Raw genomic sequence first — 26,893 nt, forward strand, 5'->3', positions numbered from 1 at the left:
TCTGGATCACATAGTCTACAAATATTTGAAGACAGCCATGATATTCTCTTAAATTTCCTATCAAAGCTAAACAGAGGAAAAGACTAATCTAATATGATTTGGGGTACTCTTGCCATTTCAGTCTTCTCCCTTCAAATTGCTTCAGATCCCTAACCTTTTTTCTTTCTCTTCATGTTGGGCATGCAGATATTACAGGTATAAACATCGAAGATATTGATAAGATAATGGGGCTTTTCTGTATAAACTTAAGGTTTTTATTAGCTTTTTTGCTTTCTTTGATTTTACTTCTAATTAACTAAAGCCCAATCTTTTTCATATGTGCTGCTGTTTTAGTATGGTCTTCATGGTATACAGTAGAGTTAAATTTTTGAACCCACAGATACTACTTTACCTTTCTCACTAATTTATTTTCATCATGTTAGATCTTTCTCTTTGTTTCTTAATTCTGCCTTTATGGATTACTTCTCCCATTCAGCACTGTGGCATGCAGAATTGATAAGTATGCCAACTATGTCTTCTTCTAAGTAACCGATAAAATGGTGACTAAGACAGAATAAAGGACCCAGTTTTACAGCATGCTGCTGAGGACCTCCCTTCCACTACACTGTTCAGAACACTGAATAGACCACCCAAAATGGCCCTACTGATAAGCAAGTTTACTGGTCAGTCTCTCCTAGAGACAAAGAACTTAAGCAACCACACAGAGATAATAAGCTTTTTCCCACCCAAAAAGAAAAATCAGAAGCTAAAGTTGATATGGGTAACTACAGCTTAACTAAGCCACAGGTACTCATTTTTCCTCCCCCAATTCTCGGACACTTTCACATAAAATCAAGGAAGCCCAATCTAAGTGCCAGTTTCACCGTTAACAGTGGAACTCTAAGGGTTTAATATAACCCGGTACACTAAAATGGAGAAAAGCTCAATAACTTCAAAAACTATCACTGTTTATGGGAAACATATTGTGAAATGGCCTCCTAAACACTTTTAAAACTACAGGATCTTGTTACCTGCTTAAGTCCCTCTCTAGAAGGGACAGATGTTTTCACAATATCATCAATAGCCCACCACTGATCAGCAAGGTAAAGTGCCACAGCTAAAAGAAAATAAATGATTGTTAACATTTAAGTCTTAAAGTACACGATATTACTATTCGGTAAGGTTTTCAAGGATACCCTTACATATACCCATAGTTTACAATACAATGTGGCAGCCCCATTTATACCATTTTTATTGTATTTCACTCACTAAACATTTAATTATAAGCAACTGAGAATTTTATTTTCCTGAATTTACAGTTTGAAATAAGTTTTCTTTTTAAAAATTCCTTCATGTAGCTATCTTTCAATAAATTTTTAATTGTTTGAAAAAAAATTCCTCAATTTACAAATATTAAACAAAACAGAGACCTGTGAGTGAGTCCTCAGGTGCAAAAAGAGCAAGAACTTTCTGGGTCTGATCTCCACCATAGAGAGGTACATAGCCTACATTTGACAGGCTAATAGGAATCTGAAACGACAATTTATTAAAGATTAGTGAAGAGTTGGTAAGAAAACATCACACAAAAACACCATGCTTCTATCAAAATGTCAAACGTACGTTAACGCTAATTATATAATTTCATTTCATAGGAGATATTTCTAGTCTTAAAAAAAAAAAGAGCAAATCAGATAGACTTCGCTTTTGCAGGAATTTTATTAACTTAGGCGAAAAAATGAAAGTCTATTTCAATAAATATTATTGCGCTCTAGCTATGCATATGAATAAAAACAAAAGCATGATATGATCCATAAAGTTGTTAAACTTTATCATCTGTTATTTAGACCACTTGAGGGAGAAAAAAATTCCATTTTCTAGTAAAAACCACTAGGGTAAATTCATTTTTCCAGTAAGATATATGCAATACTTTAAATTTTTTCTGCTTTCATTAATCCAACGCTAATTCCCTACTTACACACAATATTGCCATTCAGAGAATTACAAAATATTGATGTTGGAAGAAACTTTAAAGAATTCTTTGAATAAACATTATCTTCCAGAAGAAAAACCTGAGGCCTAAAGAGGTTAGAGAATTTGCCTATCATCAAATTCACACTAGAATTCTAATAATTTCATGTCTAATGATCTATCAAAATATATCTCAGTTTACTAATTAGAAATTTTATTTTAATATTTTGGGAAAAGGAAGATTTGTGACACAAAAATGTGTAATGTAGTGTTTTGCTGACATTTTTTATTAAAAAATTTTCTAAAATAACAATTTCCAAATCTAAAGTAGACTTAATTGGGTTAGCTCAAATATGGTAATCAGTCTTAGCAAAACTAGTAAACTACTTACATATAATTTTAAAGGCACAACACAAATAATAAGCAACTACCTGTAAAGTTAGTCTTTTTAAAACTTGATCACGCTGCTGTACTAACTAATCAATATTTATCCATTTTACTGAAAAGTCTTCTGGTAAAATTTTCAAAAGTGATTAGTTAACACTTTAAAAGATAATAAAAGGATACTGATTTCATGGATAAACTCAACTGAAAAGATCGATAAATCACTGCAGGATGCCTTACCGTAATATTGAGAAGAGAAAAACATTCAGGATTTTCAGGGTCCCCACACCTGAGATCTGACATGTAATCTTCGGCAGAATTTTCCATTTCCTCATGACTGCAATTATCCAGCATATCCACAGGGAATGCCATCCTCTTTAACAAAAAACATGGGACAAAATGTTTCAGAACATGAAAGGCTATCTTCCTGTACTGAGAAAAAACTTTTTATTGTAATAGCGCAGCATTTTATTGTAAGGAGACTTCTTTTTCACTATGCCAAGACAGACTACAACTTAAGCCTGCTAATCTAAATGTATGTCAGAAAGAAAACTTAAACACTCACTTGTATTAAAAACAAGCAATGAAATAAGAATTAATGCACATGCACCTACGGTCAATTAGTCTATGACAAAGGAGATAAGAATATACAATGGACAAAAGACAGCCTCTTCAATAAGTAGTGCTGGGAAAACCGAACAACTACATGTAAAAGAATGAAATTAGAACATTTTTCTCACACCATTTACAAAAATAAACTCCAAATAGATTAAAGACCTAAATTTAAGACGACAAACCATAAAAGTCCTAGAAGAAAACATAGACAGAATACTCTTTGACATAAACCGTAGAAATATTTTCTTGCATCTGTCTACTAGGGCAAAGGAAACAAAAGCAAAAATAAACAAATGGGACCTTATTAAACTGAAACGTTTTTTCACTGCAAAGGAAACCATCAACAAAATTCAAAGACAACCTACTGAATGGGAGAAAACATTTGCAAATGATATGACTGATAAGGGGTTAATATCCAAAATATATAAACAGCTCATACAACTCAATATCAAAAAAAACAACCAATTAAAACACGGGCGGAAGACCTGAATAGTCATTTTTCCAAAGAAGACATACAGATGGCCAACAGGCACATGAAAAGATGCTCCACATCATTAATCATCAGAGAAATGCAAGTCAAAACCACAATGAGATATTACCTCACATGTCAGAATGGTTATCATCAAAAAAACCCCACAAATAACAAATGTTGGAGAGGGTGTGGAAAAAAGGGAACCCTTGAACACTGTTGGTGGGAATGTAAATTGGTACAGCCAATGTGGAAAACAATATGGAAGTTTCTCAAAAAAACAAAAAATAGGGAATTCCCTAGTGGTCCACTGGTTAGGACTTGGCACTTTCACTGCCGTGGGCCTGAGTTCAATCCCTGATCGGGGAACTAGGATCCCACACGCCTCGCAGCACGGCCAAAAATAATAATAATAATTAAAAATAATTTAAAAATAAAAATAGGAGTAACATATGATCCAGCAATCCCACTCCTGGGCATATATCCAAAGAAAACAAAAACAGTAATTCAAAAAGATTCATGCACCCCACTGTTCATAGCAGCACTATTTACAATAGCTAAGATACAGAATTAAACTAAGTGTCCATCAACAGATGAATGGATAAAGAAGATGTGTTAATATATACACAATGAAATACTACTCAGCCATTAAAAAAGAATGAAATTTTTTCTTTTAAAGAATAAAAGAAAAAGAACAACATGGATAGACCTAGAAAGTATTATGCTTAGTGAAAGAAGTCAGACAAACACTGTATGTTATTACTTTTATGTGGAATCTAAAAAATAAAACAAATAAATGAACATAACAAAACAAACTCACAGATATAGAGAACAAACTGTTCATTACCAGTGGGGAGAGAGAAACAGAGAGGGGCAAGACAAGGGTAGGGGATTAAGAAGTACAAACTACTATGTGTAAAATAAGCTTACAAGGATATATTGTTCAGCACAGGGAAATATAACCATTATTTTATAACTTTAAATGGCGTATAATCTATAAAAACATTGAATCACTATGTTGTACACCTGAAACTAATATTGTAAATCCACTATACTTCAATTTTTAAAAATGAATAATTCCTTAAATTATAAAAATAAATATTTATAAGGTATAGGATATAAACACACATACATACAAATATATCCTCATATACCTCCCAACACAAAAGTCATTGTGAAAGGACACAAGGGAACTTTTCAGAATGATAGAAATGTTTACAACTACATTGTAGTGATGGCTGCACAACCCTATAAATTTACTAAAAAAAAAACACGGAATTGTACAGCTGTAATCGGTAAATGTTACAGTATGTAAACTGTATCTCTCATGTATACAGCTGTTAAAAAAAAAAAAAAGCCAGCACCTTAATGGGGAAAACTCTAAAGACTTTTTCACTAAAGTCAAGAAAAATAAGGACTTAACTAATAAATAACATTAGATAGGTACTTGCTAATGCAATTAGACAAGAGAAAGCAATTAGAGGTGTAACAATTGGGGATGTGCATGGCTTGGGGTGAGGGGAGACTATCTCAACCTCAATTCGCAAATAATAAATTTAATTGAAAAACCCAAGAGAATCAATGGAAAAATTATTCCAAACAATAAGAAAATGTAGTAAAATGGTAGGACATAAAATTACATACAGAAATCAAGCCCTCATATATATAATAATAATCAGTAAGGAGAAATAATAAATAGAAAAAAATGAAGTAAAAATAGAAAAGACAACCCCATTAACAATGGCAAAGATAAAAATAGACTTAAATTCAACAATAAACAATATAAAACTTATATAAGAAAAACTATAAAACAGCATGCCTGAAGGAAGCAAAGTGAACAACAGGGAAGACAAACCACGTTCTTGGAAAGGAAGATTCTGCATCATTAAGGTAGCAGTTTCCTCTAAGATAATCTGTTAATTTAATGCAATCCTAATGAAAACATCTCCAGGATTATTGTTTCCTGAAGCAAGACAAGTTGATTATAAAGTGAATTTGAAAGAATAAATAAGAATATCTAGAAAAATCCTAAAAAGGCAGAGCAATGATTGGAGAAAAGTTCAAACCCTCTAAGATATTAAAGCACGTTATAAAACTTCTATGATACAAGCATATATAAAACTTCTATGCGATACAGGCATATAAACAGACAGACCAATGGAGCAAGATAAATATACCCTAATGCCTATAGAAATTGCGTATATGATTACAGAGCTATTTCAATCAATGGGAGAAAGAAGCACTTTTTAATAGGTAGCATTGTTTCACTGGCCTTACAATATGTTTAAATGAGAAATTAATTTTGCCCATTTTTAACTTCTTATATCTGAAATCATATAGTATGCTCTCTATTGCATCAACTCTTTTCACTCAACATTATTTCTGTGAGAAACATAAGCAGTGCTACATCTATCATTTAATTTGTTCCCTTTTATTGCTATGTAGTATTCCACAATACACATATACAGTTTATTTACCAATCTACTGCTGATGGGCATTTGGGCTGCCATGAGCATTGCTGCAGGAATATTTCGGTAAATATATGCACTCACTTCTGTTTTTTTCCCAAGGTATAAAATATTTAATAATGCTTTGTTGATTTATGTTTTTTTAAAATGCACTCCTCTGTGATAGGCCTGCATACCCAGACTTATCAATCTTACTAAAAGTAAAACAAGCAGATATTGTATGTAGTTTGATGTAATGCAACAAGAAAATTGGATCCAAATCTACCTATTAGACAAACATGTGAAACGATGTTTAAAGTATGCGGCCGGCCAAATGTAGAATAACTCAGTTTCTTCAATATATATACAGAATAGAGTTTAAAGAAAAAAGTGGAAACTAATGTAAATTAAAAGAAACTTAAGAGACATACTGATCAAATGCATTGTGGAGAGCATCCTGATTTGTGTATTCTTGAAAATTTCCATGAGAAAAAGTTAAAAAAAAAAAACAACTTAGGAGCTATGTCAACTACTGATCTACTAGTTCTTAAAGGAGGTACAAATAAAGCTGGTAAAGATTATCTTGTCTTAAAAGTTACCTGCTTTGTATTTACCCACAATAAAAATTGCAGAGCCGAATAGCTATATCTGTCAAAAACCTCAATTTTAATTTTTAAAAAAATGTATAAATGGAAAGGCAGGAGAAAATAAATTGAAAAAATAAAAGTTACTTTTGTCGAAGGTGACCTTCATCAAATCTATTTTAACACAACAAAAGTATTAGTAGACAAGAAACTGAAAATCTAATGGAAATATGAGATAAACACAAAAAAGACAGGACAAACATATATTGTAACAGTTATACATAGTTAAACATATTTTCATGAATTTCGAAGATATGATAATGAGAGGAAGTTACTTTTTTACCGTAATCTGAAATCTTGGTGCTAAGAACTTTAAAACTTGATATACATATGATTGGGGCCCTGATTTGTATATATAAATTTATATACATACAAATATGTATTTTTTAATTACATTGATTTTTTAATTTTTAAAAATCAAAACCTAGAAATAGAACACATAAATTCAGCCCATCTGTTAGTAAATGTAAATGTCTAAATAAAAGGAGAAAGCAAGAAAAATTTGTGAACGATTTATGAAAGCAATACCACAGAACTTCCAGCCAACTTACAAAAAGGAGGAAAAAAAGACTGAATTTCAAGAGAGAACCATCAGGAGCTTATCTTAAAAAGATGTTATACTTAGAAAAGGATCATAAAATAAAACAGTAGCTCTGCATTGAAGGACGCTTATTTGTTAGTGTGGCAAATCTTTATAACTCTATCAAAGTCAATATGCAAAAGCAAACTAAGGAAATACAACATTATGTTCTATAGTCAGATCTAACAATTGTAGTGAAGATTAAGATTTAGACAAAACTAAAAACATGAAACAAATGGTCAATAGTGGGTGAAAGAAGCATAATGAGGATGCTAGTTAAAAGAATGTTAGTAACTGTTTTTGCTCTTTTGTAGACAAGCTCCCAGCTTTGTATCCAAGTAAAACATTCAAAAACATTTAATATACTATAGAATATACTATAGAAGCTCAAAAAGTATTAATATAAAAGCATTCCTGGGACTTCCCTGGCGGTCCAGTGGGCTACCACTGCAGGAGGCGCAGGTTCAATCCCTGGTGGGGGGGGCAGGGGACTAAGATCCCGCATGCCGTGGCCCCCCCCAAAAAAGTATTCCTCTTAAACCCACTCAAAAGACTCTAGAATATTAGCTACCAAAACAACGTATGAATGAAACATTTAAAATTTTCATTTGCTAAGAGTAATCATGATTTAAAGGATAAAATGTAAATTAATATTTGAAGACTGCTGCCAAAAACTTGGTCTACAAAAGCATAGTTAATTACAATCCCATAAAAATAATACAGTATTCTAGACAAAATGGACCCGCAAGGATGAGACTGGCAGAATAGCAAGTTTATCGGGGACTGGTTTTTTTAATCTATTACTAAATTAACTTTCTTAGGGACTTCCCTGGTGGCAGAGTGGTTAAGAATCTGCCTGCCAATGCAGGGGACATGAGTTTGAGTCCTGGTCCAGGAAGATCCCACATGCCGCAGAGCAACTAAGCCCATGCGCCACAACTACTGAGCCTGTGCTCTAGAGCCTGCGAGCCACAACTGCTTGAGTCCACGTGCCACAACTACTGAAGCCCGCGCACCTAGAGCCCATGCTCCGCAACAAGAGAATCCACAGCAGTGAGAAGCCCACACATCACAAGGAAGAGTAGCCCCCACTCGCCACAAGAGAAAGCCCGCACACAACAACAAAGACCCATCGCAGCCAAAAATAAAAATAAATAAATAATAAAAATTTAAAAAGAAGACACTACTACAGATCAAAGGCAAGTATATCATGACGAAACTCAAGTGTAAAAAGAGAAAGTCATTATCCTTCATTCTTAAACCTTTTTAGATTGAGGTTTTTAAAAAGAAAAGAAAAATAATCTCTTCTGGGCTATTTTTTATTATTAAAGATTATATAGGGCTTCCCTGGTGGTGCAGTGGTTGGGAGTCTGCCTGCCAATACAGGGGACGCGGGTTCGAGCCCTGGTCTGGGAGGATCCCACATGCCGCGGAGCAACTAAGCCCGTGAGCCACAACTGCTGAGCCTGTGCGTCTGGAGCCTGTGCTCCGCAATGGGAGAGGCCACCACAGTGAGAGGCCCGCGCACCGCGATGAGGAGTGGCCCCCGCTCACCGCAACTGAAGAAAACCCTCGCAAAGAAATGAAGACCCAACACATACAAAAATAAATAAATTAATTAATTAAAAAAAATTATATATACAAACACAAAATGAAACAATCCTATTTTCCTGAAATCCAATCATTTAAATACTCTGAAATTTACATAAAGAGCGTTACTGGAGGGAAAAAACTTCACTTAATTAGAGGTTGTGATTTTTAACAACTAACTTTTATTAAGTGCCAGAATGTGTCAGAACTGTGCTAAAAGAATGCCATTCACTCTCATTCAAGCCTTGTAGCAAAGATATGTGGTGGACCCGACTAATATTCTTATTTTATAGAAAAGTAAACCACCTTGGAGAGGTTAATCATTTCCCCAAAGTCACATGGAGAGCGGGTGGCAAACCTGAGATCCAGCCCATCCTACAGACAGAGTTAAATACTGGGTACTGCATCACATTCAAGGCCCTTTAAGAGCACGTTTTATAGTGGAAAACTTTAGACTTGGAGCACTAGAAATCTGGCAATTTCCAGATACATCTGACTTGATTTTAATATTGTTGATCTAAAGGACTTTTTTTTAATCTTTGTTTTGAGATTTGGAAGCATAACTAAACAAATCCTTAAATCCATCATTTTTGTGGCAGCAAAGCTAGTTTAAAATGAATGTATTTCTTCTTCACTATAGAAGGAATTATTTCACTCTTTTCTCTCTCATCTCACCTCCAGGGCATCTCCCAACAAACTTAAAAGTTGTGATTTCTGGGGTTTCCCTGGTGGCGCAGTGGTTAAGAATTCACCTGCCAATGCAGGGGACACAGGTTCAAGCCCCGGTCCGGGAAGATCCCACATGCCGTGGAGCAACAAAGCCTGTGCGCCACTACTACTGAGCCTGCGCTCTAGAGCCTGCGAGCCACAACTACTGAGCCCGCGCACCTAGAGCCCGTGCTCCGCAACAAGAGAAGCCAGCACAATGAGAAGCCCGCACACCACAATGAAGAGTAGCCCCTGCTCACCACAACTAGAGAGAGCCCGTGTGCAGCAGCAAAGACCCAATGCAGCCAAAAATAAGTAAATAAAATAAATAAATTTATTATTTTTTAAAGTTGTGATTTCTGAATATAGTTTTAAAACAACTGCAAGGCTTCCCTGGTGGCGCAGTGGTTGAGAGTCCACCTGCTGATGCAGGGGACACGAGTTCGTGCCCCGATCCGGGAAGATCCCACATGCCGCGGAGCGGCTGGGCCCATGAGCCATGGCTGCTGAGTCTGCGCGTCCGGAGCCTGTGCTCCGCAACGGGAGAGGCCACAACAGTGAGACGCCCGTGTACCGCAAAAAAAAAAAACAACAAAAAACAACTACAGCATCAGTTTTTAATATGAAAAAAATTAGAAAATGTTTCCCCAATTCCAAAAGCCCAGACACACACCTCTTCTAAAATATTTTTGTGTTTTCAAATCTGTCCTTAAATCTGTTACGTTTATTACTGGTCATTCTCAGTGCTAAATTGTATTGGCTAAACAATCACCAATTAATATTTAAAGAAGATGAAAGAACTAGCAATTATTATAAATCGGTAATAGCAGGTAACATTTACTGAGAAATGACCACACACCAGACTTTAAAGGGACTGTGGCATGTAATACGTAATGAGGCACTTCTATCAGCCCCATTCTATAAAGAAATGGAGCTTTAGAGATTAAGATTTGATCAACGTCATACCACTAATGGAGCTAGAAGAATACGAATCCAGACAATCAAATATACATTCCAATATAATTATTTGTACTCAATATGCAAAATCAAATATCATAGTTTTTGTCATGGTTATAAGAAATTTCCTTTTGCAAAATATCACAATAATTACCTTGTTATTAAATATTCTATTCACATATTACACCAGAAAAAGTACTCGCATTGGAATCCTGTGACCTTGATTCCCGGGTCAGCTGTGCTAACCAGCTCTGTGATCCTAGGCGAGTTACTTACCGTCTTTAGGCTTCTGTATTCTCATTGATAATGTGATGCAACTGGACAGGATAATCCTAAGGACCTTTCACCTCTAAATGTTTTTAACAGTTTATTTAAAAAAATAGCGGTTACTTAAGACTGTGTAAACTACTAGCCTTAAGCTGGTTCCGCTAGTTCAGGGAGGCAAGAGAAGGGTAATAAGGTTCTGGAGAGAAATATAAGTTGCTGTGAAAAAAATCAGTCACTTCTCTCTCTTTTTTGTTGTTTTTAAGCTTCTGTTCTATGTTACATAACTGTAAAGCTGTCAGATCAAATTCTGTCAAGTACTTTATGCTCTGCCCATGAGATGAACCAAAAGGCCTAACTAGATTCTACATGAATGAGAAAGCTTAATGTCGCCTTAAGCGAACTAACTCATCAAAAAGTTTACGCAGAATGGACAATGAAGTGTAAAAAGTGTCCAAATTAATTTATAAATTAAGCAAATGGCATGCTCATTAATCCTAGATAACCTGTAAAAAAAAAATTAATGCTCACACCTCTTATGTAAGAACTCTAAGATGCCCACCAGCTATTTTACACCCATCTTTTAATAATTTCATCCTTTTCTCCTGAAAAATTATCTATTTGCAAGAATGAATGCTCTTAACAAGAAAGAAAATATAAGAGTTAAAAACCGTACTCCTATTATTGTGATTTTTTTCCCCTATTTAAGGTTAATTACTGGATATCAACTATACTCTTAAAACAGGGAAATATATTTTTTAACTTTAGTCCCTAAATAATTTCAAGATTCTTATAGATTATTGCTATTATCTGGGGGCTTTAGGAGGAGAAGAAGATCCAAAAAATTACGCAAATTTTAGAGCTGAAAGAGTTCTTAGAGAAAAAACAATTATCTCAACCAATCCAAGGCATGATCCTACCTCTCTCTCCTCATTGTTCCCCCAACACCGAAAATAGCTTAGGTGTCCCAGCAACATAATCCGCAAGGCTCTCAACCTTTTACACAAAAGGCCTGTTTCTGGACCTTATTATGATTCTCCTCTTGATTCTTCCCTTGTCTCTTTCTAACATCATAACCTTCCCTAACGAACCTAACCCATGTACTACATCAGCTCAACTGAACTCTCTCCTACTCACCTTTTATCCTTCTATCCCTCCTACCCACACAAGGCCCTAGTTCCTAGGTTAATCCTTCTTTGCTTTTAGAGCTGAGTTTTTAAGTATGACAAAAATGAAACCACTGAACAGACTGCTACAACTATCAACTCTCAAGTGGGCTCAACACTACTGAGAAATCCTTTTCTATCTTCTGAGAGAGGAAAAAGATTTGATTACATATAGGTAAAGACTACCTATAAGTTTATGGGTAATGGGGCAGGAAGTTAAATGCGGTTCATACCTGTAACCTCTTTTTATTTCAAGTAGAAAACAAAATCATCTTTTGAAATAATCATCACTGAACCAACAGTGGACTACACACCTGGTTCTATTTGAAACATTTCACATGTATCCCTGATAGTTTTTATCCCAAACCCATGAAGTGGATAATTTATCTCATTTGTCAGATGAGGAAATTAAAACACATAGCAGCAGAGTAACTTATTCAAGGCACACTATAGTAAGTGGCAAAGCTAGAATCTGAACCCAGGCAGTCTAGCTGTGAGGTCTATCCTTTTAGTTACCACGCTATGTCTGAAAGCACAGCGCCTTAGGACCCTAAGATGGTATAAGATTGCTTATACATATCAAGAGAAATCTTAACAGTTTTCTTTCTAAAGGTTTAATTCCTCTCCATATCCAGAAAAATGGTCCTAGATCTAAGAAAACATTTAAAGATGAAGGTACTGGGTACCTGGTATGTTTTAGGGCTTACAAAAGCAAAATCCAGTCATATGTCATAGAATTTTGTACACGTGAAAGGTGGAATATGTAGAATACTAGTTAAGGGAGTGTGTTCTTGAGCCAAACTGCCAGGATTACTAGCTGTGTGACCACAGGCATATTACTTGAACAGATAGAGAAAAAGAAACTCTGAGGAAGGAATAAATTGTAAGGGTAAAACTAATAACTTTAGAGACGAAATTGAGCTATTTGTAATGAGGTGGATAGACCTAGAGTCTGTCATAGAGTGAAGTAAGTCAGAAAGAGAGAGACAAATACCGTATGCTAACACATATATATGGAATTTAAGAAAAAAAAAAATGTCATGAAAAACCTAGGGGTGAAACAGGAATAAAGACACAGACTTACTAGAGAATGGACTTGAGGCTATGGGGAGGGGGAAGGGTAAACGGTGACAAAGCAATAAAGAGGCATGGACATGTATACACTACCAAACGTAAGGTAGATAGCTAGTGGGAAGCAGCCGCATAGCACAGGGAGATCAGCTCGGTGCTGTGTGACCGCCTGGAGGGGTGGGATAGGGAGGGTGGGAGGGAGGGTGACGCAAGCGGGAAGAGATATGGGAACATATGTATATATATAACTGATTCATTTTGTTGTGAAGCTGAAACTAACATACCATTGTAAAGCAATTATGCTCCAATAAAGATGTTTAAAAAAAAAAAAAAAAACTAATAACTTTGAATACATAGTAAAATTTTTACATCTAAAAACAAAAAATTCAGAGGCAAACGTTATATAACCAATATGACCCACAAGAGTTAGGTTGCTTAATACAATGGTTTTTAAACTAAGATGCAAATAAACAAGCAAGTGGCATGGCCAATTCATAAAACAGGACAAACACCAAAAATGCTCAACTCTTAATTTCTTTTTAAAAAGCCTATTGCATGTACTTTTAAAACTAATTTATGAAAAATATTGGTATATACTTGCATGTTTATACAGAAGATGATGTGGAAGGGCATACATTATATTGTTATTGTTAACAGTAGTTATTCTTGATGAAGGAGGAAGGAGGGACCCAAGGGAAGAGACATGCGGGGAAGAAAGGAGATTCCATATAGAGCCTCTTCCTCAATCGTTTTTGTAGTGCAGTCTCTCCTGGATGCAACCGATTGACAAAATTTAGGTTACATGCCTGCATCCTACCTCCAAGGGAGACAGAATTTGATATGGGGGTTCTACCTTGGGGAGGCAAAACAGGGCTCATAGGGCTGAAATGAGACTGCTAAGCAAAATGAGTCAGAACACAAATACTAAATGACCACACCCAGGAATGGATGCTAAATCCTTTTCTAACTACATATACACTTGCAGCAAGATATAGAGAGCTACTTACACTCCTCAGATACATATGCAAAAGCCTAACAATAAATTAATAGGTGATATTTCCACTACTGGGCATATCCCCTGAGAAAATCATAATTCCAAAATGGTCATGTACCACAATGTTCACTGCGGCTCTACAATAACCAGGACATGGAAGCAACCTAAGTGTCCATCGACTTATGAATGGATAAAAAGATGGGGCACATATATACAATGGAATATTACTCAGCCATAAAAAGAAACAAAATTGAGTCATTTGTAGTGAGGTGGATGGACCTAGAGACTGTCATACAGTATGAAGTCAGAAAGAGAAAAATAAATGCCGTATGCTAACACATAATATGGAATCTAAAAAAAAAAAAAAGGTTCTGAAGAACCTAGGGGCAGGACAGGAATAAAGACGCAGATGTAGAGAATGGACTTGAGGACACGGGGAGGGGGAAGGGTAAGTTGGGACAAAGTGAGAGAGTGGCGTGGACATATATACACTACCAAATGTAAAATATCGATAGCTAGTGGGAAGCAGCCGCATAGTATAGGGAGATCAGCTCGGTGCTTTGTGACCACCCAGAGGGGTGGGATAGGGAGGGTGGGAGGGAGATGCAAGAGGGAGGAGATATGGGGATATATGTATAGCTGATTCACTTCGTTATAACGCGGAAACTAACACACCATTGTAAAGCAATTATACTCCAATAAAGATGTTAAAAAAATTTTTTTAAGTTATACAAAATTTTTTAAAAATGTGCTTATAACTGAAGCTTCCACTTGACTAACTACATATAGTACTACAGAATACACGTGCCTCTAGAACATGTCAGCTACTCTAGCCCTTCATGACCCAGCTTACCGAACACTGTTTATCTCACAGGAGCGGTGGTCTACAAACATCAGGAAGGGCAAAATAAGAACTACTGAAATGAATACACCGTAAAGTTTAGTCCTTCATTTCAACATTAGACAATCTATTTTTTTTTAAACCTGGTTTCTTTACCATGGAACAGGTCTGATTTAATAGTGCTTAAAGTTAACAGGGGTTTGGTAGAAAACCTCAAGGACACAGGCAATTTTTAAAAACAGGTGTCCAAACAACATGCATATTGTTGTAGATATCTTTAACATAAAATATCACAGGTTTGTCTCATTTAGAACCACGAAGATGGATATTTTCTTTTTTTTTTTTTTTTTTTTTTTGCGGTACGCGGGCCTCTCACTGTTGCGGCCTCTCCCGTTGCGGAGCACAGGCTCCGGACGCGCAGGCTCAGTGGCCATGGCTCACGGGCCCAGCCGCTCTGCGGCATGTGGGATCCTCCCGGACCGGGGCACGAATCCGTGTCCGCTGCATCGGCAGGCGGACTCTCAACCACTGTGCCACCAGGGAAGCCCTGGATATTTTCATTTTAAAGGAAATACTCAGAACAAAAAGCAAAAACAAAACAAAACTTGGTGCTTAATTTTGGCATATGATTTATGAAATATTCTGCTGAGTCACAATCAGCACCACCAAAACCACCCCGCCCCACCCCTAGTATTTTCACTGCACAACAAATAAATGTAACCAAGGGCTGCTGCTATCTGCAGAGTATCACCCCAACTTGGAAAACCAGCGGCCTCCAGCCCACAGGCTAACCACTCCGCTCTACCTTCCAGGCTTCTCCAACTCTGCACGTAAGACTCATGGCCCCATACACCTGCTCTTGCAATCCTCGTGCAAACTCAGGTGTGTATGCTTACCCAGGTCAAGTGATATTGTTTTCTTACCTTTCACTGGCAGCAGTCCCGGGAAAAAAGAGATAGTAGTAGCCTTCCTCTCTGGCTTCAATACATATTTACTACATAAATGAATGACTGAACAAAGGTTTGTATAAATAAACCACACACTGGTGCTAGGAGCAAGAGCTGCCACAGATGAAACACGTGAAGTTCTGCTGCTAAAGGAAGAGCAATAGATAGTCTCTCAACAGGCAAAGATAGACGTGAAGACCCTCTAGTAAAGCAACTATACTCCAATAAAAATTAATTTAAAAAAAAAAGAAAAGAAGAAAGGAAGACCCTCTAAGAAGATGGGAATGCTAAATGGAAGCCAGAAAGCATGCTGAGAATGGCAAGTAGTTGGATTCACCAACAGAGTTAAGGTATATAAAAAGTAGTAGTGGTAGGTACACTAGGAAAATAAATTGATAGAACGTAACAGGCCAAGAATACCAGACTAAAGAGTTTGGACTTTATCTGGCACACAGAAGGAGGCAATTTAAAGATCCTGAGCAGAAAAGAGACATCCAAGGCTATGCTTGAAGACAGTTTATCTAGCAGCTGTGTGTAGGATGGATTAATAGGTAGAAATGAAGGCAGACAAGTTGAGAAACTCATGAGTTTCTCGTAAGTTCCTTGTGCATACTTCTTTTAACATACTTATCACATGAGAGTGTGATTTACTTTTCTTCGTCTATTCTACCAGGCTCAGAACTCCAGAGAAGTATAATCCATTTTTCCAAACATATAAAAAGTAGGGATGAATCAAATGATCTCTGATGTCCTTTCTAACTAGTAACTTAGGTGTCTATGTTCGATTACTTAGAGAACGAAGATAGGAAATAATTTACAAAGGGGTGGTATCATCAAATTCATTTATAACCACTTTTTATAATTCAAAATGTTTTCTGATGATGGAAGATGATTCTTCGCTTGCTTACCTTGCACAAGGCATTATGTTCAATACTCTACACATATTATATCACTTACTCCTCAAAATGACCCTATAAGGCAGGTATTCATACATTCTTCCAACAAGCCTCAGGTGTGAAAAGGTTAAGTAAGTTGCCCAAGTTCACACAGCTAGTAAGCGGCAGAGTCAGTCTCTAAACCTAGGCAATCTCTCTCCAGAACCTGGATTTAACCAGGTTCCCAGGTCAAGACAAAAGGTCAGTATAACCCATAATGTATCTAATCATACAATTATCATAGAATATATCAAGCATATTGTTCAGTCACTCTTTAAGTGTTAGATTTTTTAAAAATCTTGCAGTATCCTCTCTTCAGACTTTAGATACTTGAAAAATTTGAAGAGTCAATATGCAGATGAAAACTTTAGACTTTTTCAACATATCTCTAAAGAGTAAAAGAAATGGGCCTTCCCAACAATAAATTCTACCCACAAATGTATCACGCCGCATGAAAACACAGACCAACCAATTAGCTGATCAGAGTCCTGTTAGTGACAGCTGATACATTCCAACTCTGGTTGGAGTAACATCTCTCTGCCCTGTTGTAAATAAAGAACATCCGTGCGCCAGTTCTAGAAAGGAGAGCCAAGAGCTTCTAGACTTCAGTTGAGTGGTTATTTGTGTATGAAACTGTAAAATCATATGAATCATTTTATAAAACAGAACTATGCTTTTTGTTGTTGTTGTCGCCATTCTGAGAAGCTACTCAGATACAAAGTTAGTATTCTCCAAACAAAATTTACTCAGAATCACTTCCATTTCTTTTTCACGGTTTAGAAAAATTTATCAAGAAATCTCCTCAGCCTTGAAATTAATTTCAAGGACTTTTAGATATGCATTAACTTACAAAGCTAAATATCAAGACTTCTAACATGTGGTTGTTGTTTGCTAAATATAGCTCTATTTTCCACTCATGATTAATTAATAGAAAACAGATTCTTAGTCTAGGATCCACAAAAGCTATAAAGAGGACTACATGAATTACTTTCAATTTTTCAAAAAACACGTATTTCCCCTACATAATACACAAAATAGTGAAAACCAAAGATTTTCTTGGTTTTAACTAGAATTCTACCAACTCAACTCATTTTGGTTATACTTTATCTCAGGTAAAGCAAAAGCTCTGACAAGTGGTAGAGAAATCACAATTTTAAAAAAGAAAAAGTAAATCAGTGCTTTGAAATGTACCTCAAAAAAGTGCTGTACGTGGCGCGATGTGGGGAGAAGAAAATAAAAGGGAGAAAAAGATTAGAAACACTGAACTAGATACCAAAAAAAACAAAAACAAAAAACGATCCTAATCTCATAGATGATAACATTAGTTGTAGCTCACCTTTAGGAACATTGTAACATTTACCTCTGCCAACATTTTGAGATAAGCTCTGTTACAACTACTCTTTTATAAAGCCAGGGTTCAAACTTATGTCTATTTGGTTTAAATTGTGGAATTATACTGCCTCTGAATAATAACTACTGTTAACTTAAGAATCAGAATAACTTCATCTGATATATCAGGGGCTGGCTGATCTAAACCTGAAAGCATTGTTAATACGTATAAGACTTTAGAGGGACTTCCCTGGTGGTCCAGTGGTTAAGACTCCGTGCTTCCACTGCAGGGGGCTCAGGATTGATCCCTGGTGGGGGAACTAAGATTCCACATGCCTTGCCATGTGGCCAAAAAGTAAAAATACTTCAGACTAAAAAGTTCCTTATCAGTACAGTTTATTACTTTATCAATCATTGTACAACAAACAGTCAAGCTCATTCACTTTTTCTCCACGGCTATTCATTCTTAAATTGGCTTCTCCCCTTATCGCTATACTTATATTACTTTTCTTAAGGCCTCCAATAACCTCTCAATTCCCAAATTCAAGGGATTATTTTCATTCTCACCCCTCTTGTCCTTATGACAGACCAGACCCAACTGACTATTTTCTGCCACTTAAAAGTTTCCCTCCTTCCCTGGACAACACTCTCTCTCAATTCTATTTTTTAGCTTCTTTCCCTCAGTTTCTTTCAGCAACTGAACCCTCTCCTCTGCACAATCCATAAATGCAGGGGTCCCCCAACATGCAGTCTGGCACTTTTTTTTTTTTCTTTCTTTCTTTTTGCGGTACGCGGGCCTCTCACTGCTGTGGCCTCTCCCGTTGCGGAGCACAGGCTCCGGACGTGCAGGCTCAGCGGCCATGGCTCACGGGCCCAGCTGCTCCGCGGCACGTGGGATCTTCCCGGACCGGGGCACGAACCCGTGCTCCCTGCATCGGCAGGCGGACTCTCAACCACTGTGCCACCAGGGAAGCCCTGGCACTTTCTTAAAGAATACGATTTACTAAGTTGATTTGTTCCCTATACATATTTGCAAAAATCTTTTCTGCATTTAGATTTTAAGGAATTTTTAACATTTTAATCCACAGTACTTCACTAAACTATAAACACCATGAGGGTGGGGTCTATTTGGTTTTGTGGTCCATAACATAAGACACTCAGTGTTTGCTGAATACATGAAAGCTCCCTTTGGTGTAACCTAGAACTAACATCTCATTGGAGCAGCTGGTAACTAAAATCATGCTTTTTTTTAAAAAAAGTATGTGCTAAGTCACAAACTTTCTGGCCCAAAAAATAGGTTGGACTAGATGAGTAGATTCCTCCTACAGAGCAGATAAACCTTAAGGTTTCATATACCAGCTCTAAAATTCAATGAGTCTAACAATTATCAGCTGTTCCCAGATTATCTTTAAATCATCACACCTCTTCCTTAATAAATACAACCTTGAGTAATTTTGTTGTTGTAGTAAAGAATTGTGAAATACCCCTACTACCGATGAAGCATGCCAAATTTAGTACTTTAATTTCAGGGTTAAACATACAAAGGATCAGAAGCCTAAAGGTGTGTGAAAAGAAAATCACTGTAAACACAATAATCGTGCAATTCTTTTTTTCAATTTAGAATCATAAAATCTTAGAAATGGGAATAAACATGAAAGTTTTAACTTCCTACTCAACCAACGATCCTTTCTACAGAATCCATGATATTTTTTGAAAATCTGCCCGAATACTCAATCCTTTTGTATTCTAATTAACTCTAAAAAGTAAATCTTAGGCATATGACTGAACCTAACACACACAGAAGGCTTAAAAAGGGTTAGTTAGGTAGGAGATAGGTAGAAAAATGTTAGGTTTTTCTTTCTCTTTTCAATTTCTCAACCATTGGTATAATAATGCTCAAAATCTCAAGCCACATTAAAGATAAAAAAGCACACCAAGATCACTTCCAAACTCAGGTTAATTAAATTCAATAGTACCAATGCAGTAGTGACACGTGTATTAAGAGAATCAGTGTAAAGATATAGGGATTGTGTTTGACTATGTGCTGAACTTGCCGGCAGGAACAATCTCAATCCCTTGGGACCTAGCACAGGTCCAGTCAGGACACACGCAATCCTTAGCAGGCAATCTTTACTTCCTTAAGTTCTCTGAAACAAGACATCTCTCAGCTCATCTCTTGATGTCCAAGGTCCCTTTCACCTCCATAATTCTTCCCACAGAACATGTCATTAAGGAGTGGCATGACACTTCTGCTAGGGATGGTACATGATATGGAATCAAGTGTTTGCAGAGATACTAAGTGAAAGAGTCTTCAACTAATCAGAAAAAAAGTTCAGAGTAATTTAATAAAGAGGATGACTCTCAAAAGCATCTAACTATAAAATATTTTGTTTTCTCCAAATCAAAGTTAAGCCTTTTGTTTGACATATATTGTATCTTTATTAGAGAAATGATACCAGTTGTAATGATTCGAATACTATTTCAAAGGTCAGTCTCATTTGGAACTTGTTAGAACCTAAAATCCACAGGTAAAGCGTCTTAGGTTATAATCACTCAAGCAACAGACCAATGGTGCTACTCATATAAGCTAAGTTCCCTAAGCCAATCCTCATCATAAATTCAAAGAGAGGAGTTCACTGTGACAGCTACAAGCTTTCCGTGAAAGGCTCTGATAGTTTACCTTTATTTGTACTGGAAGTCTTATCACAAACGGACTTTTCGCAGGCTCCTCTCACCACCACATTCCCTGGGCTCCCCCCACCAGAAAAAACAAACAACAACAAACAAGTAAAGGTTTTTAAAAACCAAAAACTTAGTCTCATTCACATACCAAAAACTTAATCTTGTCCATGTTAGTCACTAAAAATCGTTCCTCTTGAAGGAGAAAAGCAAAATACGGTTTGCAAAAATAACCTACACATCTTTTGTACATACACACATAAATGCAAGCAGACGATACAAGGCACATCAAACCCAGATCCATTTTAGTGAATTCCCTCCAGGGCCCAAATGTGTGTATTATGCAACTGCCACCATTCCAGACTTTAATCCCTGTCTGTGATGCAGTGATAAAATACAGATGACCGGAGTATAATCTACTAGGTACGTACGTATATTTGCGAGGAGACAAGTTAAAACAAGAATTACCAAATTCTCTGGAACCGTGAAAATGACGGAAGGTGTAACAGTTCTAAATCACAACTTTTCCTTTGGGTAGTCTTTTAGCAACCTGTCCCTACCCCCCTCAAAATCCTCACACGAGAGCGTTTTCATTGAGGTTTTGAAACGATATCCCAAAAGACGAAGGGGTAGTGGTTATTTTAGAATCTACTCCAGGCAAGACACTCATACCACTTTCCAGAAGCTGAAAAGCCAGTGAGATACTTGACCCCCTCTCCCAAAGGGCGATAATGGGAGTAAATGTAACCCAGATCCCTGAGCCATAAACAAACCAAAGCTTCACCCACTGATTTCCTAGGGCACAGGCCTCGAAAAATTGCATAATGGACAACTAAGAATTAGAACAAAATTGTAATGACCTACATTCTATAACGGAATCTATACAATACCTATTCCAAAAGCGGTTAAAGGTAAGAGCAGCGGTCAGAGCATCCGTGGCTGAACCCGAGTCCAAACGCTTCCGCCCCACCAGCCACCAAGTCCGCTTCCCCCACGCCGAGGCGACCGACCGGGCGGACAGGCTCCAGGTGGGAGAGGTGGGAGGGGAGGGGAGGGGAGTAGAGGGGGCACAGCAAGCAGCAGCTGGGGAACGGGTCGCGGCGGGCGGAGGAAGGAGAAGGAGGCATTCCCTCACACAAAATGGTGGCGCTGGCGCGGAGGCCGGCGCACCTGGGGCGTGCCACACGCCCCTCGGGGGAGCAGGCCAGTTACCCGCAGCTGGACGCGCGCCCCGGGCCCGGGTGGCCGACGTGGGCCTGCGTCGCGCCCGAGTCCTCGGGGCAGCCCGCAGCTCTTGGTCCAAGTCACCGCCCGCGCACGGGGGTGCGGGGCCGGGGCCGGCGGGGCGCGAGGCCGGGGCCGGCGGGGCGCGAGGCCGGACCGGGCAGCCTCGGCCTGGGCCCGCGGCCCCCGCCCGGGACGGGCCGCGCACTCACCTCCGACGCGCCGCCGGAGCCCGGGAAAGGAGGCGGAGCCGCGGGAATGAATGAAGCCGGCGGCGGCTCGCTGGCGACCCCCAGCCGGGCCCGGGCCGCGCCGCTCGCGGCTGCGGGGGCCGGTACAGCCGCCTGCCCCTCGCCCGGGACGCCCGGCTCCTGGTCGGCGGGTCGGCCGCAGCCCACCGTGCCCTCCGCCAGCGTGACGCACTCGCGCCGCAGCGTCTCCAGCCTTTGCAGCCGCGCGGCGCCCGCGCCCACCGCGAATCCCCCCGCCTGCCCGCCCGCGCCGCGCGGCCCCTCCTCAACGCCCGGGACGCCGCCCTGCCTCCCGCCGGGCTCGCCGGTTAGGCGGGCGCCGGGCAGGTGCGGGCTTGGCCGGCCGGAGGGCGCCACGCGGCCGCCGCCCCGCCACCCGCGCCCCCTCTCCCCGCTCCCGCCGCCGTCGCTAGTCAGAGCGCGACGCCCCAGCTCAGGCAATGGCCGGGTATTAAAGAGTGACCTTGGCTTAGGTATAAAAATAGGTGCGGGTAAGCTGCGGGGACCACGACGCTGAATTTGCGTATTCCTTTAATGTCAACATTCGCAGGATCCCGTTTGCACGCCCCAAGGAGTTCTCCTCTAGCGAGGGGCGGGACCTCCGGGAATTTATCCAGGGTGGGCGAGGCCTGCCGGCCTCGGACAGGGATGCGGAGGGTGCGGAAGAAGTCCACAGGCCCCCTCCGGCCACCTCCCTCCGAAACCCACTGCCACACTGGAGGATGGAAGGCGAAAGGAAGTCGAGAGGCCCCTTCACAATTTGGACAAGCCCAAGTGCCCAGACTTCCATCTTGAGATTACAAGGAACCACCAGATTCCTGCGTTGAGCTTTTCTCTTTCAGAAACTAGCACACGCAAAACTATCCCTAACCCAGGAGGACCGCGCTCCACCCTCCTTCGCTTCCTCTTCCTATTCATTTCCCTTGCTTTAGCGCCCAGGGCCCTTTTGCTAATTACACTCCCAGGAGAGAAAGATAAACTCTCAAGTATTTAAAGCATGGTAGGTTTCTTTAAAGTAATGCATGCCACGGTTTAAATATGTTTAATAAGTGAACTGAGGAATAGTATTGTATTTGAGTAATTTTAAGACTTCCTATTATCCATAAACTCTGGAAAATAAACTCATCATTCAAGAGGCGTGGCACTGTTTTTAGCTCATCCAGTACCTTTGAAATTGCTTCTTTAATTCCTCAGAAATATTTAGCAATCATAGTACCGACCTTTCATGAAGTTACTAACGATCAATGAGATCAATAAATACTTCAAAGAACACTTGTTGATGCAGAGGTATTTGGCTCAGAATTTTTTCATCAGATAGAATTTTCTACCTTCAGTTGCTCGTAAGAATCAACCTCACATCTGTAATGTTTTTTTATTTGTAATATTTAATTAGCAGAAATCTTAAATGTTATACATAAAGTAGTTACCATTTTTGTGGACCTTAACAATGAACTAGATTTAATTGAGCAGGAATTTTGAATAGCTGGGGTTTTTTTTAATTTTTTAATTTAATTTAATTTTTTTATACAGCAGGTTCTTATTAGTCATCCATTTTATAGACATCAGTGTATACATGTCAATCCCAATCTCCCAATTCATCACACCACCATCCCCACCCGCTGTGGCTTTCCCTGCTTGGTGTCCATACGTTTGTTCTCTATATCTGTGTCTCAATTTCTGCCCTGCAAACTGGTTCATCTGTACCATTTTTCTAGGTTCCACGTATATGCGTTGATATGCGATATTTGTTTTTCTCTTTCTGACTTACTTCACTTTGTATGACAGTCTCTAGATTCATCCACGTCTCTACAAATGACCCAATTTCGTTCCTTTTTATGGCTGAATAATATTCCTTTGTATATATGTACCACATCTTCTTTATCCATCCATCATTATCCTAAATGATGGACATTTAGGTTGCTTCCACGTCCTTGCTATTGTAAATAGTGCTTCAATGAACATTGGGGTGCATGTGTTTTATCCACAGCAAATCTTGAATGAATGAAGTTATATAACTCTGGAATTTATATTTCTAGGGCTGTATGTAAGTGGGAGTCCCCAGGGCAATTCCAAACAATTGCCACTTGGGAAGATGTTCTTTTGGCTACCACACTACAGGTGTTGAAGCCTTGGGCCATAGAGTAAAGCTAGCCAATGCAACTTTTTACATTTGAAATGCATGAATGTGATTGGCTTCTAGCTATTATTGTAGTCAGTGGCTACTTGTGCCTGGGAAGCCTGTCTTTCAAATGTCTGGCCACTCTGTTAGGAATCAAAGCCACACTCACCTAGCCCTATAAAAGAGAGGGTCCAGTGGCCTCTCATTCAAGCAGCTAAACCCAGCTCTCTCCCTGCAGCAAGGGTCTTTCCTGCAGAGACCTGCTAAAGAAGTGCTGTCTCCTACCTATGAGGAATGTCCTGTGAGGAAGCTCTGGCTTCGTTCTCCTTACCTGCAACATGATAAGGCTTTGAGTGTTTTAAGAAAAAAAAAATCACCATTTACGTTCCTCTTTGGCTGAGATACATGAAATCTTGCTTCTGTGTTTACCCATATTCTGAAAATCCATGTGCTCTTAGTGCGCAAAGAATTAAAAAAACAAGTCTTTATCAGATTAATACATGCTGTAAGTCACTACCAAATAATTTGAAATATGCTTTGACGCTTTTGTCTAAAAAGTTTTGCAGCAAGTAAAAGGATTATTGCTTTGATCTTTGTTGTTGCATATGCTTGCTTTAATTATTATTTTGTTAAGTTATAAGCAGAAAGAAACATGTTGAGTTCTTACTGCATTGTTAGTATATGTCAAAAGTAGAATGAAACCATGTTAAGAGAGACTTGTTACAACACTGGACTTTGGAGACTGCTGATACAAATGACCCAGAAAAGAGCCCTTAAACTGTACTGGAAAAGAGAAATTCCTAATGGCTAAAATAATGGCTAATGTTTTTGATTGTTAACAAATTGCAAGGCACTCTACTCACTTCTTTGTGGAAATTAACTCATTTAATTCTAGTAACCATCCTTCGAGGTATATACTAATGTTATCCCTGGTTTACCTACAAGGAAATTGAGGCACACAGAGAAGCTAAGTAATTTGCTCAGGGTCACACAGCTAATAATCCTGGCAATTTGGCTCAAGAGCACACTCCCTTAACCAGTGTTCTATACCGCCTTTCATGGACACAAAATCTTATGCCATATGATTGAATTTCACTTTTGAAGCCCTAAAACATACCAAATACCAATGCCTTCATGTTTAAATGATTTCTTAGATCCAGTAGTATTTTCCTGGACATGAAGAGGGAATTAAACCCTTGGTTAGAAAACTTGTAAGACTTCCTCACATATATATTAAGCAAAATTATATAATCTGTTAGTTTTTGAAAAGCAAAAAAACCCAAAACAACAACAACAAAAAAAAAACTTTTAAGGTTAATTGCTTTCCAAGTTTTTTTTTTTTTCAGGTTCCAGAGAGCAGTTATAAGTTTTATTTACACATGTATTTAGAGAATGGAAGAAACACATTTCCTGAGAAAAGATTCATCACCATCTTTGACCCTCCATTAGACTTAGATGGGTAGAATTAGGGTCCAATGTATACAATACACATGTTTTAAATTCATAAAATTACAATGAAAAGGTTTTCATGACTGAGGTAGCCCAGGGACTTCTAGATCTAAAATATTAGCCAGTTAGTTAACTAGTTAGCTAATAGTGTCAGCCATGGAAAATGGGAAGCGGGAAGGTAATCTTTCCTACTCACCCTAGAAGAATGCTTTATTTTTTCCTCAGGTATATAAAGTATGTCACAGGAATGCTTTAATTATTTTTTAACACTTTTATTGGGGTATAATTGCTTTACAATGGTGTGCTTTAATTATTAAAAGCAGTATTTTGTTGGGGTTTTCTTTGTCAAACACTACTACTATCTGAGGATTTCAAATTCCTGAATGGTACTATGCACTGAGAAAAAGAAGAAAAAAGAACCTGAAGAACAAGAGAAATAACAGGTTTGAGAAGACCAGTTACATTTCTTCTTCTGGTTTGGTTTGATCTAATATGAGATACAAATTTAAGCACAGAGTACTTGGTAAGTTTAGGCTCAGTTTAAGAGAAAGAAGCTGTGGTATTTTTCATATTACTAAAAAAAATTACATATTTATATCCATATATAGCAAGATGCCTAGTTAATATCCATTTTCCCCTTCTCTCTGCCAGACCCAATTTTGTTCAGGGTGGCAATGTGTCCAACCAAAACTATTTTCCTTCCCAGACTCCTCTTGCAGCTTATGATCATTTTGGTCAATGAAATGTAAGCAGAAGATTATTTGGTATGGCTTTCCAAGAAAGCTTTTTTTTTTTTTTTTCCTGATAAAAGACACGCTGAGCTATCCCTTTGCCTTTTGCCATTTGTGCTTTTTTCTCCTTCCTGCCTGGAAGAAGGCCTTACCTCTAGGATCAGAGCAGCCGTCTTGTAACCATGAGCTGACCATGAGAATGAAACCCATGTATTAACTATGCCAGAGTCAAGATATAGTAACATGGGACAATCATGACGTGATGGAACTACCACACCAATTCCAGACTGCCTACCCCCAGTCTTCTTGGTCACTTGCCAACAAATGCAATCCTCACTAAAATTCAAAGTTAAACACTGTCTCCCTGCTATGGCTAGAAAAAAAAGAACACACTTCTATAATATGTATACTATACTTTATAGATGCTCTTCTATGATTTTGCTGCTGTCTTAAGGAACCGCATTTTGCAGAAATCAGTGCTCTCTGTGACTTACCTACCTAGTATTTGATGAAGAAAACACACTACTCCCTGACCATGAAAAGAATATCTTA

At 38.4% G+C, this 26,893-nt stretch overlaps 1 protein-coding gene across 7 annotated transcripts in view; it reads right to left on the bottom strand.

The window, feature by feature from the left end:
• FAM169A (family with sequence similarity 169 member A) overlaps nt 1-22,626 on the bottom strand; it is a 65,542-nt gene extending 42,916 nt beyond the window's left edge. Inside the window, exons 1-4 of one of the 7 annotated variants that reach the window (XM_067731001.1) lie at nt 22,506-22,626; nt 2,572-2,706; nt 1,410-1,509; nt 1,011-1,096 (exon numbers count right to left, since the gene is read on the bottom strand). In XM_067731001.1, the coding sequence (XP_067587102.1) occupies nt 1,011-1,096; nt 1,410-1,509; nt 2,572-2,703 (318 nt within the window). In that variant the 5' untranslated portion in view covers nt 2,704-2,706; nt 22,506-22,626. Of the gene's footprint in view, nt 1-1,010; nt 1,097-1,409; nt 1,510-2,571; nt 2,707-21,457; nt 21,673-21,702; nt 21,926-22,003; nt 22,225-22,505 lie in introns of those variants that run through there. The other 6 variants (XM_067730999.1, XM_067731002.1, XM_067731003.1 and 3 more) reach the window with 6 other exon arrangements.
• Between the last annotated feature and the right edge of the window lie 4,267 nt (nt 22,627-26,893).

The sequence above is a fragment of the Pseudorca crassidens genome, chromosome 3, assembly GCF_039906515.1.
Source record: "Pseudorca crassidens isolate mPseCra1 chromosome 3, mPseCra1.hap1, whole genome shotgun sequence".
In the NCBI taxonomy this organism is placed as follows: domain Eukaryota; kingdom Metazoa; phylum Chordata; class Mammalia; order Artiodactyla; family Delphinidae; genus Pseudorca; species Pseudorca crassidens.